General features: G+C 35.9%; 1 protein-coding gene across 3 annotated transcripts in view; it reads right to left on the bottom strand.

Moving 5' to 3' along the window:
- PSIP1 (PC4 and SRSF1 interacting protein 1) overlaps positions 1–17633 on the bottom strand; it is a 40266-nt gene that overhangs the window by 6957 nt on the left and 15676 nt on the right. Inside the window, exons 4-11 of one of the 3 annotated variants that reach the window (XM_045780660.2) lie at positions 17210–17348; positions 14837–14941; positions 13634–13696; positions 8964–9060; positions 7878–7953; positions 3394–3622; positions 2234–2352; positions 288–814 (exon numbers count right to left, since the gene is read on the bottom strand). In XM_045780660.2, the coding sequence (XP_045636616.1) occupies positions 736–814; positions 2234–2352; positions 3394–3622; positions 7878–7953; positions 8964–9060; positions 13634–13696; positions 14837–14941; positions 17210–17348 (907 nt within the window). In that variant the 3' untranslated portion in view covers positions 288–735. The other 2 variants (XM_045780661.2, XM_045780659.2) reach the window with 2 other exon arrangements.

The raw sequence follows: 17633 nt of genomic DNA, 5'->3' as shown, positions 1-17633 counted from the left end.
ATTGGAAGGCTTAAGTTTCTAGGTTAAACAGATTGTTCAAAGATGATACTATTGTATTAAAATGGGGTTTTTGGGCCAATATATGAAACTTAAATGACATTCACTAACATTTACATACCATTTCACAAAAGAAAAGGTACCGTTTTATTGCAAATCACAAAAATAACCATTTAAAAATGAATTCTTAATTTCTAGTACCTTGGCTTTGAGTTCGGGCCCTATTATAAACCAACTGAAATAGACAAGAACAAAACAATATCTAAAAATCAGGTTTTTTTTTTTAAAAAAAACTTTATTTTAAAATTTTGGTTACAGTTTCATTTTTGTTTTCTTAACAAGTCTACTGTTTAATCTCTCAGGATTAAAAAAAACAATTATTAAGATTCTAAAGAATTAAACAACAAAGGAATGTCAAGGGAAGGGCACAACTGCCCCATTCTCTGGGGTATAAGAGCTATTCCAGTTTAACACCTAGCTTCAAAACAAAATGAATTTTTATATTTTCTAAATGAAATAATGTACAACCACCATCTTCTAACTTTCAAACACAAAGCTTCATCTTAAGCTTGGTAAAAAAACTTTTAACAGGAATGATGGCCGACCTTAGTATGTAGTGTGTACCTTACAGGAAAATTTTTTTTTTTTTAACAATCATAACACAGTAATAATGCCATTAATGAAGTCCTCAATTTAGAATCTGCAACATTCTTCCATCAAGGGGGGGGAGGGGGGAATTCAGTCCAATGAGTCTGTCTCAAGATCTTCATCTCTTGTGTGCTCCACTTGTATTCTCTTTTCAGTAACTGGATTAATGCTTTGAGCCCAAAATGAGATATATTTTTTATTACTGTAGATTACATGTTGTTTGGCTGGGAATACAATACAATAAACTTTATTTTGCATAATGCATTTCACACAAGCTGCATCTGAAATGCTTTACAGAGCAAAACTGTCCAAGTACAAAGTTTTGTAATAACAGGAGAAGGAAAGAAAACACAAATATTAGAATTTGAGAAAGTTACATTCGGAGGACATTCAAAAAGAAACTGAAACACATAAAAGATAACTCTGAGATACTGAAGAAGGGTTGGGCTAGATGTACTAAGCAATGACTAATTTTGTATCTTAATTTGGGGAGCACAATAAAGTTAAAAGCAACAAACAGTCCAACAACTTTTCAGTGAAAGGATAGAAAAGGATAGGTAACAAAAAATAACTTTAATTTACAGAAATGGTCAAAAGTCTAACAGAATAGAGGGAGTAACATTTCTGAGCTTTAGGTAAGTTTAATTACTCCCCTCAAGCAGGTGAAACTGCTTATATAATCATCCTCCAAACTACTAAGAAAGCAGATAATCAAACGCCGTACTTGTAGAGAAACTTTTGGCTCACAAATGTATTTTATAAAGAGAAAGTACAAAATTACTTAAAGAATTCACTACTTATCACTAAGTTTGTCTTAGTGACCTACGCCATGTTTAAAATCACCTCCGTTAACAAAAAAAACCAAGTTTAGTTAGAATAATGCAAGATGCTTCACAAAATGCTTTTCAAAGAAAGAATTCAGAAGTGACAGTCTCGAGATAACTAGGAAAACAAATGTAATAAACACATGAAGTGTAATCATCATCGCCAGTGCGATTTTCCTTCTAATAAAATTACTTTATGGAATAAAATTGAAGGGGGAAAAATTCGTCATGGTCTGTACATACTGAACTTTAATCCGCTTTGAACTTGGTTTATATCGCACACACCTAGTGCAAACCCTGTCAGCCTTGGTTTACTGGCCGCCTTGGGTTTCCAACTGTGCTTCTGTTATGTTTGCTGGTCTTTTGGGAGTGGCCTGCTGCTGGTATGTGACAAATAAGGATATTTCATTCCTTCTCCTCCAACATATTACCACCACTCTTTCTGTATTTAATACTTAACAAGTGAATAGTAGAGGATGAGGACATTTTCAGCAAAGCCACTAACAGTTAAATCCTATCTGCACTTCCAGTTTAAATTAAAAATAATTCACAGAGTGATTACCTCAGTGAATTTCATCCTCTTACTCAGCAAATAATGAAGCCTGAAACCTGATTATCATCATATACTGAAGATTTTTTTCTAACACCTGGGAAAACTCACTTCTCTGAAAGGCTTCATATGGTCTGGAAAACGAGATTCTATCATTTAAAAATTTCATGCTAGCTTAAAAAGGAAATCAAAATTTAGAATAAAAAATACTTACTGCTCAGTTTCCATCTGTTCCTCTTGCTTGCGTTTTCTATCTGCTGCTTCTTTCTCATGCTGGCCTTTCAGCATATTCCTTCTATGAGGAGTCTGAAAGTTCCTTCCACCTTTTCTCTTCTGTTTTGAAAATTAGGATGAATTTAGTTAACTATCAAGTGACTAGTGCTTTTTGGATTATAATCTTGAGAAGAAAAAAGGCAACTAATTTTCTTAAGGAACAGATACTTAAATCACTAATTAAAAAAAAAAACAAAAACAAAACTCAGAATTATACATGTTGCTATCTAAACTGAACTTGCCCTTGAGGATTCGGGGAATAAAAGTATGTGTGTCAGGCTATTTGCCTCTATGCTATGGGACAAGTACCACTGCTCAAGCTATCCAACTAAAAATTTTTGGCTTCTAAAGAAACTATTAAGAAATTGGGGCGCCTGGGTAGCGCAGTCGTTAAAGCGTCTGCCTTCGGCTCAGGGCGTGATCCCGGCGTTCCGGGATCGAGTCCCACATCAGGCTCCTCCGCTATGAGCCTGCTTCTTCCTCTCCCACTCCCCCTGCTTGTGTTCCCTCTCTCGCTGGCTGTCTCTCTGTCACATAAATAAATAAAATCTTTAAAAAAAATAAAAATAAAAATAAAACAAAGATAAGATACACAACCTGGGTCTGTAGATCTCTAAGGCTATGCACAATACTTGTTTTTCTAAACAAAAAGAAGTATAGCTTTAATCAAATTCCTAAACTGTGGCATTCAAATAAAATACCACTGATAAAATGTACACTAAATAGGCCTGAAGAGTGCTAAGAATTTCATTGTAGTAAATAATAAAAATGTATAAATGCACCTCTTTTATATCTGTCTTCACTAGTCACAGTCCATTTGGCTTAATTTCTACTTTTCTAGATAGGTGGGTTACTGGAAGTTTATTATAGAACATTTGATTTCCACATAATTGTGAAAGGGTGACACAGATTTAGAATGTACAATAAAAGTTTCAGATACACTTTTTAACACAGCTAGTTCAAGCTTACAAAAAAAGGTAGAGAAATTCAGTTTTACTTTTAATCACATACTTTCAGATACTGAAACCTTACTAGGTAAAAAATAAGAACTCCATAGGCAACTAAAAATAGAACAAATGTTTTATTCGATAAACACTGTACCTTTTCACTTTCTTGATCATCTCCTTCCTCTTCAGAATCAGAGGTTGATGTAACCCCTGTTTTAGCTAAATTTTTTCTTTTGGATTCTACTTCTTTCTTCCCTTCCTTTTTGTCTGGCTCTTTTCTTGGCTTATCTTCTTCCTTCTGGCCGTCTTCATCCTTTTTAAGCTGCTTTTTAGGTTGTTTTTCTTCTTGTCCCTTTTTCTTACTTTTGTCTTCTTCGGTTACCCTATTTTAGAGAATACAGCAATGGAAAATGATTTTTAAGGTATCATTATTAGTTGTCTTTTTTTTTTTTATTTTTTTTTTTTATTTTTTTTTTTTATTAGTTGTCTTTTAACCATACTCTCCCAAGTATTTCGGAGAACAATAAGCAATAATTTTTTTACTTAAAGACAAATTTAATGTATCTTTTAGTAAAATATAATAAAAAGTCTTTACCATCCAATCATAAAAGGAAAAGAACATCCTTTTCATATAAATTAGAAAATACAAAAATTACAGTGGCATTTGGGAAATAAAGTGATTTTTCCCTTGGTTTTCCAAGTTTTTTGTAATTTTCTTTATTTGCTGAAAAAAAATAACCTAATATGATCTTACGTGCCAAGATAATTCTTTAGTGTGGGGGTACAGCAATTATGTAAGATGGGTGAGACACCTGGATCTTATATTCTATGTAATTTTAAGAATAACAGGTTTAAAAAGTACAAAGATTGGGAAAAATACAATTGCAGAAGTGAACTGCTTATGATCAAATATGATCACTTTAGAATTCAAAGAAATACTTTGTAAGGTAAAAGGCTCCCAACTTATGCATACAATGGTAAAATATATGGTAATTAAGCATAATATCTAACAGTGCTAAATTCACTAACACTAAGCATTCCCATCACCAATGGATTTACAGACATCACTAAGTCAAAACTATCAAAACTGCTCAGTAAGCCTAATATTAGTACTGGATGGTCTTTATGCCAACTTGTACAGCAGAGATAAATGAGGGTTTGTGGCACGATGACAGGCTCCAGGAGAATCAAATGATGCCCGTGCTACGCAATGATTACTTTCATGGTATATACATTCAACTAAAGCCATCCCATAAACAAAATACAACTTGAAGCTTGGACAAGTGGTTTAGAAATCAATCTTTCTACCATTCTAGGAATTTCACTGAGATTTTCAAAAACTATACAGTTATATCAACGGATCTGAGAGGTGGAAGAGACTTCAGATTGTTTGTCCAACCCATTCCATTTGACAAAGGAAAAAATGGTGTAAAAGGTCAAATAATTAGTCCAGTATCTCAGTTCCAAATCCAGTGACCACCTAACAGACAACGGCTTCCTTGAACCCTTAAGAGATTATTAAATTGGAAGAGAGAAAATTCACTTTTTAATCTCTAGAAATTTGTCACATAACCATCATTGGCTATGCTTATTTTCAAATGTCACATGGGTTTCTTCACTAATTTCTAATTGACAGAAGGCATGCATGTAAAATCATTTAAACTTTCTTCAGTATTTTCACAAATGTGAATATTTTGATAATTTCATGGAGATGGGAATACCAACTCAAACAGAGAAAGCATTACCATGGCTCTTAAGAGATACCAATTCCTCGCCCCAAATATCCCCTCAATGGAAATAAGAGCAAATATAACATATTAAGAGCAGTCATTAAAAATCCAAATTACCCTCTGAACTAGCAAATCTGCTTCCAGCAATGTATTCTAACCAATAAATTTGCACATGTATAGAACAGATGACAATGTTTTTAAAAGGATATATCCATACCCGAGACAGATGTTAAGAATTGCACATACAGTGGAATACCATGCAGCCGTTTATTATTATTATCATTAAACATACTTAAGAAGCGCAGGATAAGGTCAGAAGAGATGGGGATAGTATTTCAAGGGTTTTTGAACAATACCAAAGCAGACTGCCACAGACTTAACCACACAGCTTGCTACAAACACACCCACACGCTATAAAGTATTATTACTGAAAGTAATAAAGCCCCACATCAAGAGAAATTATTGGATATCAAAAAAGGAACCTTGGGTCCCCAACACCAGTATCAGATGCAACTAAGGATGATACTGAAAAGTAGACAACTGTCACAGGATTAGCTAAAAGCCACACAGAGAAATGGTTTAGGCAAGACAGAATCAGGAAAACTGGCGCCTAACCAAGGGAATGTTCCTTATACATAAAAGAGAGAGACCTCACAATATTTTCCAGAATTCTAGATTTCTTACAGAACAATGCTGTATGGCTCTTGATCTTCCCCTTTCCAAATAGGAGCATTTATTTATTATGGCTTCCCTTCCCAGATCTAGGTGCGTGATAAAGGGTGAGAGGGGAGCAAATAACTCGTGTTTTCAGTTCCTAGTCTCCAGATCAGGGCCTTATAATAATCATGAAATCCTAGACTTGATGCCATGATTTGGCAGGGAATGAGTGAGATTTATTTGGTGTTTTTATTTTGTTTATTTGACAGAGAAGGAGACAGAGAGCACACAAGAGTGCACTGGTCGGGGGGGGGGGAGCAGAGGGACAGGGAGAAGGAGATTCCCTGCTGAGGAGGGAGCCCCATATGGGACTAGATCCTGGGATGCCTGGATCATGAGCTGAGCCAAAGGCAGACACTTAACCAACGGAGCTACCCAGGTGCCTCTATCTGGTATATTTAAAAGGAAAAACTCACCTGCATGTACCTCATTTCTTAATCTCACTACGGTAGTTAGAACTATGTTGTAATTCTGTGCCACTATTTTTCAGAATACTTTAATAGCTAGCTTGGCAGTAAAATAAAACTCTTAAAACATATTTTAGTTGCAAAGTACCAATGCTTCAGTGTTCTAGAACTATTAAAACATATTTTAGTTGCAAAGTACCAATGCTTCAGTGTTCTAGAACTATAAAAATGTTTCATTCAAAACACTGTAAATCCCCTCTTAAATGACCTACTTGGCTTGAGCCTTCTTTATAAAATCTTTAAACATAATAACTAAAAAGAGCTTTGCCCTTTGTCTAAATATACATTCTCTCCTTTCTGGTGAAGTTTCTACCCAGAAAAGCCACATAAACAATATCCATCTTGGAAAAGAAAGGTGGCAAGAAAAAAACCCCATTATTTTGTTGATTAGTTATTATACCAAAATACTTTAACATTTTAAATTCACATCACAAAAATAATTTTAGTTCTTTTAAAGTAATCTCTATACTCAACACGGGGCTTGAACTCACAGCCCTGAGATCAAGAGTCACATGCTCTACCGACTGAGCCAATCAGGCACTCTTTAGTATTTTTTTTTTTTTAAGATTTATTTATTTGAAAGAGCATGGGCGGGCAATGAGGGGGGAGTGGGAGAGAGTGTCTTAAACGGACTCCTTGCTCAAAGCAGAGCCAGACTGTAGGCCCGATCTGATCTCACAAACCCAAGATCACGACCTAAGGGGAAACCAAGAGTCAGATGCTTAACTGACAGCACCACCTGGGGGCCCCTCCCCCTTAGCAGTATTTTTAAAAGTTATTCTGAAGGAGCTAGAAAAGATTTGTGGAAATTGCTTCTAAAATACTTTGTCTGGGGGCACCTGGGTGGCTCAGTCGTTGGGTGTCTGCCTTAGGGCGTGATTCCAGAGTCCTGGGATCGAGCCCCACATCAGGCTCCTCCACTGGGAGCCTGCTTCTTCCTCTCCCACTCCCCCTGCCTGTGTTCCCTCTTGCTGGCTGTCTCTGTCAAATAAATAAATAAAATCTTAAAATAAATAAATAAAATAAAATAAAATAACTTTGTCTAAGCCTTCCTTAAACATATAAATTGCCCAATTTCCCTATTATAGATTTTACCCTGTATTATCTAAATATCTTTATATCCTGATATACCAAGACGACGTCTCAGATTAATGAAGTGACGATCACGTCAGATTTTTTGTAAAGTAGGTACCAGGCCCAATGTGGCACTCAGTGGGGGCGCCTGATCTCAGAACTCCGAGATCAAGACCTAAGCTGAAATTAAGAGTCAGACATTTAATTGCCTGAGCCACCCAGGAGCCCCTCATCATATTCTTCTTGATTCCCCATCAATTTTTACTTTTTTTTTTTTTTTAAGATTATTTATTTATTTATTCGACAGAGATAGAGACAGCCAGAGAGAGAGGGAACACAAGCAGGGGGAGCGGGAGAGGAAGAAGCAGGCTCCCAGCGGAGGAGCCTGACATGGGGCTCGATCCCAGGACCCCGGGATTACGCCCTGAGCCGAAGGCAGACGTTTAACGACTGAGCCGCCCAGGTGCCCCTCAATTTTTACTTTCTATACAACAAAAAACTTTTCAATAGTTTTCCCCCATAATTTTTAGAAACACAAAATAGTAACAGCAAATATCATATAAAACAAAACCGGTATAAATACAGAGATTTATACTTAAAGTCAAATGCCTTATTGTGTGTAACCAATTATATATTAAAAATAAACTCACATGTCACTCTCTGAAGGACAGGGCTGTTTTACCATTTTGGGTCTGCCTCTTGGTTTTGGAATCTTCACTTCTGTAGCTAACATTCAGAGGGAAAAACAAAATTAGTAACTATCTTTCAAGATCTTTCAAGATGCAATTCTCACATACAAAAATTAGAAATGATATATACTAAGAATATTAGTGGTTTATTAGAGATATTATCTTAATAAGTTTTAAAGATAATATCCTCCAATGATTCAAATGAGCAACAACAGAATATTTAGAAGTGGTATATCAACAGAGTAATTTTCATTCCCTCCTTAGTATGGCTGAGAGGGCTTCCTTCCTCGTTGTCTTAACAGGAATATCACAAAATTCAACTTTGTAATGCATACTACCACTTATATTCAATATTTGTATACATATTACAATACTAAGTGTATATTGTACATTCACATCTTTGAAAATCTGTATCAGAATTCACTGAATTTCCTAACACCATTAATTTGATGCATTAAAAAAATTAAATTCCAAAATAATTACGGAAACAAATCTCAGGATTTTTCTTCTCTGGGTATTACTGATCTTCGCCCCTTTCCAAAGAATCCTATTATGAGGTAGAAAAACATGGGCTCTATTTTGGTTCATTTTCTTTGTTCTATTTTATATTAGAGGCATAGCCTTCCAAACTATTTCCAGTTTCCCAAATCAGGACAACACTTTCGATAGGCAATGCTGAAGAGCGCTGCATACTGTAAAGGTCCTAGACAAAGAATGCAGTAATTTCCTTTTGGAAAACTTAGGCTTTCTACAGTGAGAGGTAAAATATCCATCATTCATGGAATTTAACCTCACACAGCCTCATGTGCTGCTACATTAGGGGAAAATATAAGAGAAAACAGAAAATGAAAACAAATGTCCCAAGCAATTACTTTAAATCTAAAATACTTCATCACACAAAGCAGAAACCATGTTTATCTCCTCTGAAATTTGTATATATATAATACATAACCAATCATCTATCCACCTATTCCAAAGTATCTGAGGCTCAACACTGTAATGGGAGTATTAATCATAAGCCAGAGATTTAAGCATTAATAATCCTACCTGCAGGTCGTCCTCTTTTAGGACTCACTTTTAGATTAACAGATGCTGTTGGGGTTGTCACTACTCCTGCCTCCTCGGTTTCTACTTGTTTTTCTGCCTGAATCACAAAGATTTAATTAACTTACTTAGCAAATAAAGAGTAGACATTCCAAATTTAATTCAACAAAGATAATGCCACCCTAAAGAGTTTACATATAAGCATAACTTGTACATGATATTATTTTCAACAGTGAACATGTCAGAGTGATGTCCCCAAACACAGCTTACAACAATTTATAAGAGTGAACAATTTGTTTAAAGATTTATTTAAGAGAGGGAGTGCGCAGGGCAAGGAGCAGAGGGAGAGGGAGGAGAGAATCCTAAATAGACCCCCCACTGAGTGCGGAGCCTGATGCAGGCGGAGCTCAATCCCATGACCCTGAGATCATGACCTGAGCTGAAATCAAGAGCAGCCACTTAACAGACTGAGCCACCGAGGCGCCCCTCTAGCAAATAATTCTAACAAACAAAAAACATCACTTCTTAGATATCCTCGGCCTAAAAAAATCATTTGTAAAAATAGAGCTAACATGCTGGATGCAAAATGGTGACCCAAGTTATAATTACACTTAACCCACACGTTGCTTATAAATGTACTTTCACCAGGTATCTCAAAATGCAATACTTTATACTCTGTACTTATGAGAACCTAAATTAATATTCTAACATTAGTTAAGGGCAGGAAATTAAATTGCTGATATTTCTTATTCTTTTACTTTGTTAATATATACATGTTTTATTTTCGAACGAAGACTGACATCTGCTGTTCTTCTCTGGGAGTTATTCTTACTTTCCATAAAGAGTGATTTACTGCAGTAAAGTAATAAATTCCAGTGACCCTTTGCAAACTAAAATGACCCCTGACGAGACAAGAGCTCTAAATGAGTCGGTTTAATCGATTAAAACAGTAGAGTAGAAAAAAGGTTAAAACCACCAATTAGAAAGGAAATACAAACAACTGCCGATCACTGAAGTGGGAGGAAGGAAACAGTGAAGAGAGGATGGGCGGGTCACTCCGAGCCGCCTCTCTATGACCACTTCAACTCTGCACTAACCAGAGCAGCAAAAGTAAGGGCGATGAAGCAGGTAAAAACACGCACCACACATCTTACTGATAAAGAACTTAAAAATCTTTTTTTTAAAGATTTTATTTATCTGAGAGAGAGAGAAAGAGAGCATGAATGGGGGGAGGAGCAGAGGGAGAAGCAGACTCCCCACTGAGCAGGGAACCTGTGAGGCTCGGTCCCAAGACCCTGAGATCATGACCTGAGCCCAAGGCAGACACTTAACTGAGCCACCCAGGTGCCCCAAAAACTTAAAAATCTTTTAATCAACAATCTGATTTGCAAACATTTAAGGGATAATGCCCGGCATTGGCAAGGAAATGAAGAATTGTATTATTACCAATGATCAATGAACTGGCAACACCTTTCTGAAAGATTATCTTTATGAATAACAGCAATTAAAAATAGGCAAATTTTTGATTTAGCAATCCCACTTCTACAAATTTTTAATCTTAAACATTTTTGCTTTTATAGTTGGAAAATAATAATGCATATTCAAAGCATTATTAAAAGTCAATAAACTTGGCTAAATTTGCCACTGAATTGTTTTCAAGGAACATCACAAACATTGCTGTTAAACATTAACTAAGGTTGTATTTCTAGAATTTTATACCACCCCCACTCCTGCCCCAATACTGATTCAATATTGAGCCAGGAATCTGTGTTTTTACCAAGCTCCCCAGGTACCAAAGGTTGAAAACCCAAGACTGTATGACAGCTCTTTTCATACTGAGGTGTTAAGAGAGGGCAATGTTCTCTAAGATTCAGTTCAAACTGATGAGCTCTTCAGTGCAAAAAACAAACAAAACAAAAAAAACCAACACATACATCTCTTCATTTACACTTTCTACTTTTGGAAGTAAATCAAAACATTACATAAGAATTAAAGGTAGGATGGATCTTTTGAAAGAGATACCAATAAGAGGGAACAAATTCACCAATAATTAGTATATAAATAAAAATATATTAATACTAATACTCCATCAAAAAATCAGCCCTACCATGGATATGTATTCCTGACTGTTAGAAAAATCAGGCAAGTCAAAAGCATTCTTTACGAAAATAAAATAAGTATTTAATCCAGACAAAAGACAATTAAGTTATTTTGAATATACGTATATTTAAATCTTAAATGCAAATATATTTCTTCCATATTTTACTTGATTTCCCTGAGACCTCTAACCCTTTGACACCTTTACTCCCATTACCCCACTTTCTAAGCACTACTCCCTTCGTGATCCTAAAATACCCCTCCCCAGACCCCAAGGGACTACACTATTCATGTGCATATCCTCAAGCTAGGCATTGTTTTGCTGCACCATTCCCACAAATCTCCAGCAGAGAATCACTGTAAAACTCCACCTTCTCTGCTCTAGTCTTCCCTGCTGCTGAGACCTGAGGGGAGGAAGATGATACTAACGTGCATTCATTTTACGCAATCTCAGTCGGGATCTCAAAGCCATCCATTAATATCTCTACCCTATTGTGCGTGCCCTTTTCTCCCCACACCAGCATGAACTTTCAATCCTTTCTTCCTGCCTTATACCATATATGCAGTCCTCCTTAAACTAGGTGGTGGAGAGAAGAGAAACTGAGGCCAGCAGGAAGGAATTCCCTTAATTCCCAATTCTCCCTAGAACTTTTAAATAACCTCCTCCATCCTTCTCTTTAATGTTAAAAAGGATGAAATGTCCATCTCCTTCTTCCTCTTAAGTCTCTTCCTTCAAATGTGCCCCCTCCCTTCTCTCATCCAGCATCTCCTTACTACAATTACTCATATTATCCACATTTCCAATCTTTCCTAGTTTTGCAAAGAAACTATTAAAGCCATCATATTTTTTCACTCTAAACCCTCTCTTTTAATCATGCAAATCCCTGTTGCTGCATTCTCACTCCTTCCCTTCAAAGATTTCGAAAACAGTGTAACTTTAACATTAAACATTTTATTCTGCAACCCCCTCCATCAGCCCTTACTGTCTGACTTTAAAATATCCTGGGGGAGCCCAACTGTCAAGTATCTTCCAGGATCTTCTCCATATCAGGACACTACTGGCCATTTTTAAAAAATTCTCTCCCCCCTTGTTTAGCTTAATATTCTCTCTTTTCTCCTGATAGTTCATTCTCAGCCTTAACTTTACAAAGCAACCTCTCATCTCCATTAAGTTCCCTCAGGATTCTAGTTTCTGCATTCTTCCCAGTAAACTTTCTCCCTTGACTACCTCACCTACTGTCCTATCTTCACATCAGTGACTGTATCTTTAACTTTTACCTTTACCCTTTTGATGTCAAAACAATGTATCTGCAGTCTAATTCCCCTAGACGTTTTACTTTCTCCTCCCTGTGTCTCTGCTCCCAAACCAAACCAACCCTGGAGTCACCCTAGGGGCCTCCCTCCTTTCACACCCACTGCCAATCAACCACCAACCTTACCCCTGAAGTGCTCTTAAATCCAATCTCTGGTTCTACACTACTAAAAAACCTGCTAGAAGGCCCCTCCCTCCCAATCTCATGCTCCTTAGAAAAGCCTTTCATGACTTAGTTACCAAGTCTCTATCATAATGCTCCATTTTAACTTATTTCATGTATTTATTGTCTGTCCCACAAAAATGTAAGTTCAACAGAGACTTTACCTTCTTTATTCAATGCTCCATGCTCTGCCTGCACCGGTGACGTTAGTACTAAAATTCTGAATGAATTAATCTGTGAACTTGTCTCACCACCCCAATCCAGTCTCCATCATTCACACTGGTTTAAAAAAGGATGTGTGTGAAATTTAAAATGATTCAACGGCTTCCCATCACTTCCCTTAGTTCAAGGTTAAGTATAAGGGGTTGTACCGTTTTCCCTCAAACTTTATGGTCTGGTAATACTGAGATGCAACGCCTGAAACAAAATTTTCTCTACACCTCTATATACTATTCAAATATTCCAAACACATCCCACAGGAAAAAAAAGCCACTAAAATTATCGTCATATTTTACTTCCTCATGAGATACTGAACTCTTAGTTTTCATTGAATCTTTGGGCTATAATAGTCTGAGACATAAATACATCAGAAAAAGGTGACAAACAAAACTTCATTTAGAGAAGAAGAAACCTTAATTAAAAGCAAAGGGTGTACTTCCTCCTAAAATATCACATATTCCCAATTGCATGCAACAATGTTGCTAATAACATTAGAACGGACAATACTGACAGAGCAATTACTGTGTACCAGCATTATGGATATTGAATGTGGTAACTCATTTAACCCTCTCAACAACCTTATGAGTATGTATTATTATATATTATTATTTTACAGTGAAAACTTGAGGAGTGTCATTAAAAGGAATGAAGGCTGATACGTTTTACTTCCCTTACCATTCCACTTATCTTAAGGGTGCTGTATCACTAGAAAAGAAATAGATAGTCTTCTAAATAAACATAACCTATCCTTTAAGAAAGTTAGGGACTTGGAGTGAAGGGCCAACTTTAAATGTAATAATAAGGTTTCATTATCTCTACTATTCCTCAATCTGACTAAAAAAAAATTATTTTAAGATCCCTGTGGCTAAGCAGCAACATTACCTTTCTCTTTCTCCCTCTTCTGGCAGCTTTTGGAGTGGTTATGTCGATTGCTTTAGTCACATCCTAAAATTGAAAAAATATATATATATACACACATTAAACAATAAATTACGTCAAGACTTAAAGAAAATTTCTTTTTTTTTTTTTAAAGATTTTATTTATTTATTCGACAGAGATAGAGATAGTCAGCGAGAGAGGGAACACAAGCAGGGGGAGTGGGAGAGGAAGAAAGCAGGCTCATAGCAGAGGAGCCTGATGTGGGGCTCGATCCCATAACGCCGGGATCACGCCCTGAGCCGAAGGCAGACACTTAACCGCTATGCCACCCAGGCGCCCCCTAAAGAAAATTTCTTAAACTAAAAATAATGGCATATTTCACTAAAGGCACTAGGGAAACTTGTTTTATTTCTCTGAAATTTGAAATTATCAACATTAGAAGTCTTAACATTATCATTATAAAGTGAAAGGAATAGCTAGTATCTTTGTCTACAGAAAAAAAATTCTTTGTCAGATGAAATATAAAGTTCACGCTTGCTAGTACACAAGGAAGTCTGTCTTTTTAAATTTATAAAACCACTTTTTTCTACAGTAGAATCCTGAATTTTAGGGTTGCAAATTTCAAGAAGTGGTTGAAACTTTGAAGATCATCTAACAACTATTCCATGAGGCCCGAAAAGGCTCAATGAGTATCCCCACTCACAGATAATCAAATACAGAGATAGAAGTAAACCTAGATTTTTAAAAATTCAGTTCAGTGCTCTTTCCAGTACCTCCATCCCACAATACCTTGCTTTAAAAAGATTCCTAACGAATAGTAACCCACTCTCCTATAGTTGGACCTCATATATTGCAGAGCAAAAGAACTTCAAATAAAAACATCCATGCTTTTTTTTTTTTTCAATTTTTGTAAGTAATCTCTGTTCCCAATGTAGGGCTTGAATTCATGACCTCAGGATCAAGAGTTTCACGGTCTACCAATTGAGCCAGCCAGGTGCCCCAATATTATGCATCTTAAAAATGCAAAAATTATTTTCCAGTACAGTATTTAATATTCACACAAGGAAATAAGCCTTAAATATTTTCTCATTCATTACTCAACTACTTTAGAGATTACTTTCTACTTTGCGATCAAATGACAAACCCATCTTACAATTTCTCCCTTGCAACAAAATGGGTTTAGAATGCCAGAGAAATTAAACACACCTCATTGCTGGCTTTTTCTTCATGGTCAGTATCTTCCTTTGAAACACTTGTTTCTTTTTCTTCAACTTCAACATCTGATGATGCATTTGATTGTTTAGTTGATGCCTATAACAAGCAGGTCTATTAACCACAAAATAACATTCTACCCCAATTTAAACATTGTCTACCCATGAAAAAATTCAAAAGCCTATTTGCAATAAAGTTATAAAAGTACCCTCATTTCTGTTCCATAAGATGTTTTTAAACATAACAATTTTTTAAAAAGTTTTAAATTCTAAAGTCTTAAAGGGATTGTATTCCTATAATTGAAGGTTACATACTGTCAAGGATAAACGGTTAAAGCAGAAATGAAGTATAATTACAATGAATACCAATCTGATGTTCTGACCAGTAAATATCCAGTAAGATACAATGTAACTGATTTAGAATTGCACGGTTTATTCAACTACTGACATATTCTAAAGAGAAACTTACTTACTCCAAGACACAGAGCCTTAGCAAAGGACATATGTAACAGCTTTATTTAAAGACTTTGATCTATATCTCACACTTAGTTTACTTAAAAGGCACTGAGTGGGAGTCCAGTAATCATCGATTTTTTTTCATATTCCTGGATGGTAATTCAACCAGGCAGCGATTCATTCCTCTGGGTTCAGGTTGGGGGTCAGAACCAATCATCATTAAATTTTAAAAGTACCCCCATATGATAAGATACACAGATGATCTACTAGGGGCCCAAAAAGATGAGTAACATAGGTAATACAGTACACACTGGAAGAAGATAAGCACAGGTCTACAAGATGACAGCAATGCAGTCCAAACTGTGCCCCTAATGATTTCAAATCTCAACTGTAAACCCATTTTTTCTTTAGTAAAACCCCCTAAAATTATAAAGTGACAACAGAAAAATATAAAAATGCTCCCAAAATTACTTATATAAATTTTTTTAAATCATGATGGCCAATTTTTTTGTTTTGTATGTTTGGGGCTCACTGCTTTCTCCAAATCCTTGGAATGTGCCACTGGGGACATGTTTGGGCCAGAACACAAAGTACATCACATGAGCACAATCCTTCATACTTTTGTTAAGGACAGAAAATTGCTAGGTTTCATGCACACAACCTACAAAATTCACTGTGAAATGGAAAATCCCAAGCATATAGGGTAAAAACTACCTGGAGATTAAGTAGGTACATAGGAACACAGGATAGGGTGACCATGCTGGGCTATCTGGAGGATGAAAAAGTCCTTGAAGGTACAATCACAGGACGCATGATCCAAGTGAAGTTACAAACTGCTGGCTTCAGGAAATAATTCATTCCGTCTCTCCGGACTACCGTTACACGACTGAGGCAACAATGATGGGAAACCCTCTAGCCTGACATTCATGCAACAGTATTTAGTGAATACCTATTCTTGCCACCCATGTACAGTAACAGGCACATATGACACACAACTTCTTTGTTCATGGAACTAATAAACTGTGGCATTTAAGTACAGAAGCACATATGGTACGATTAACAAGTAAGTTTTGGGTAGCAATGAAAGTATTTAGGGTATCTAATGCAGCCTTGGAGCACCAATGTAAGATTTAAATCTTCCAAGAATAGCACCTGAAAAGTTCTCAAAGGGTGAGAAAAAGCATGGCACATGCAAAAAAGGAGAATAAAAAAAGTACAGACTTCAAAGCAGAAAGGGTAGAATTTTTGGTCTCCTGCTATCTCTAGTTTTTACTACCTCAGCCTAATTTATTTATTTATTTATTTAAGTAAGCTACGACCAATGTGGGGCTTGAACTCACAACCCCAAGATCAAAAGTCATGTGCTCTACTGACTACCAGTCAGGCACCCCTACAGCTCAGTCTAATTTAAATGAACAAAACCTCTGAACACATGAAGAACAATAAAAAGGAAGGTTAAGGCTGCTCTTCTAGATACCAAAAACATTAAGTATAAATTGCATTATGCTGTAAGTACTTCTGTCACATATTTAGTTTAACCCACGTGAGGTTTGTATTTTAACACAATTTTATGGATTTAGAAATTAAAATGAATTAGAAAAAAACATACCTCCTTCGAGTTATAATACCTGAATTTAAGAGAACAGTACATATGGCTTTAAATTTAATGATACATCAAACTATCAATCGGGACTTAAATAACTGAGTATTTCCCAGTTTTCTGAGATCTGTTTAACCGTGCAGGTAATATTTTCATCATTTCACCTACGTATGAAAGATCAAGGTTCAACCTCACAAGCAAGCACAATTTAATCTGAAATTCACAAGGCTCTTAATATTTATTTTCCTACAGCTAGCATAGTGATTATCCCCCAAGACTGAACAATACTAAATTTTATGTAATATAGCGCACCTGTTGACTTGAAAATTTCACTTTCGGATTATTATCGATCTCCCATAAACCTTCATTAAAGCCTTTTCGTTTATTTGGTTTGCCGTACTTTTCCTTATTTTCTGAGTAAGGAAATATATCCTTTGGGCCTAAAAAAGCACTAAAAAATGAGAGGGAGAAAAATGTGAGTGCAAAGCAATCTCAAATATATGTCATTAAATAGCACTATGCTATGATGCAAGTATAAACAATTCTTAACCCAAAATTCATTTTAAAAATCTTACATAAAGGGTAGACACAAATAATTCATTAAAGTTCAAATGCTTTTATTAAATTCAATCACAAACTCCTAGAATCCAGTCCTGTATTTAAAAAACACTCAAGTTGCACAATGTGAATGTACTTAATGCCACTGAATTGTACACTTGAAAGTGGTTAAAATGGT

This window comes from Ursus americanus, chromosome 18 (genome assembly GCF_024610735.1).
Source record: "Ursus americanus isolate L20-20 chromosome 18, mUrsAme1.1.p, whole genome shotgun sequence".
In the NCBI taxonomy this organism is placed as follows: domain Eukaryota; kingdom Metazoa; phylum Chordata; class Mammalia; order Carnivora; family Ursidae; genus Ursus; species Ursus americanus.
This window is presented reverse-complemented; position numbering and strand designations above follow the sequence as displayed.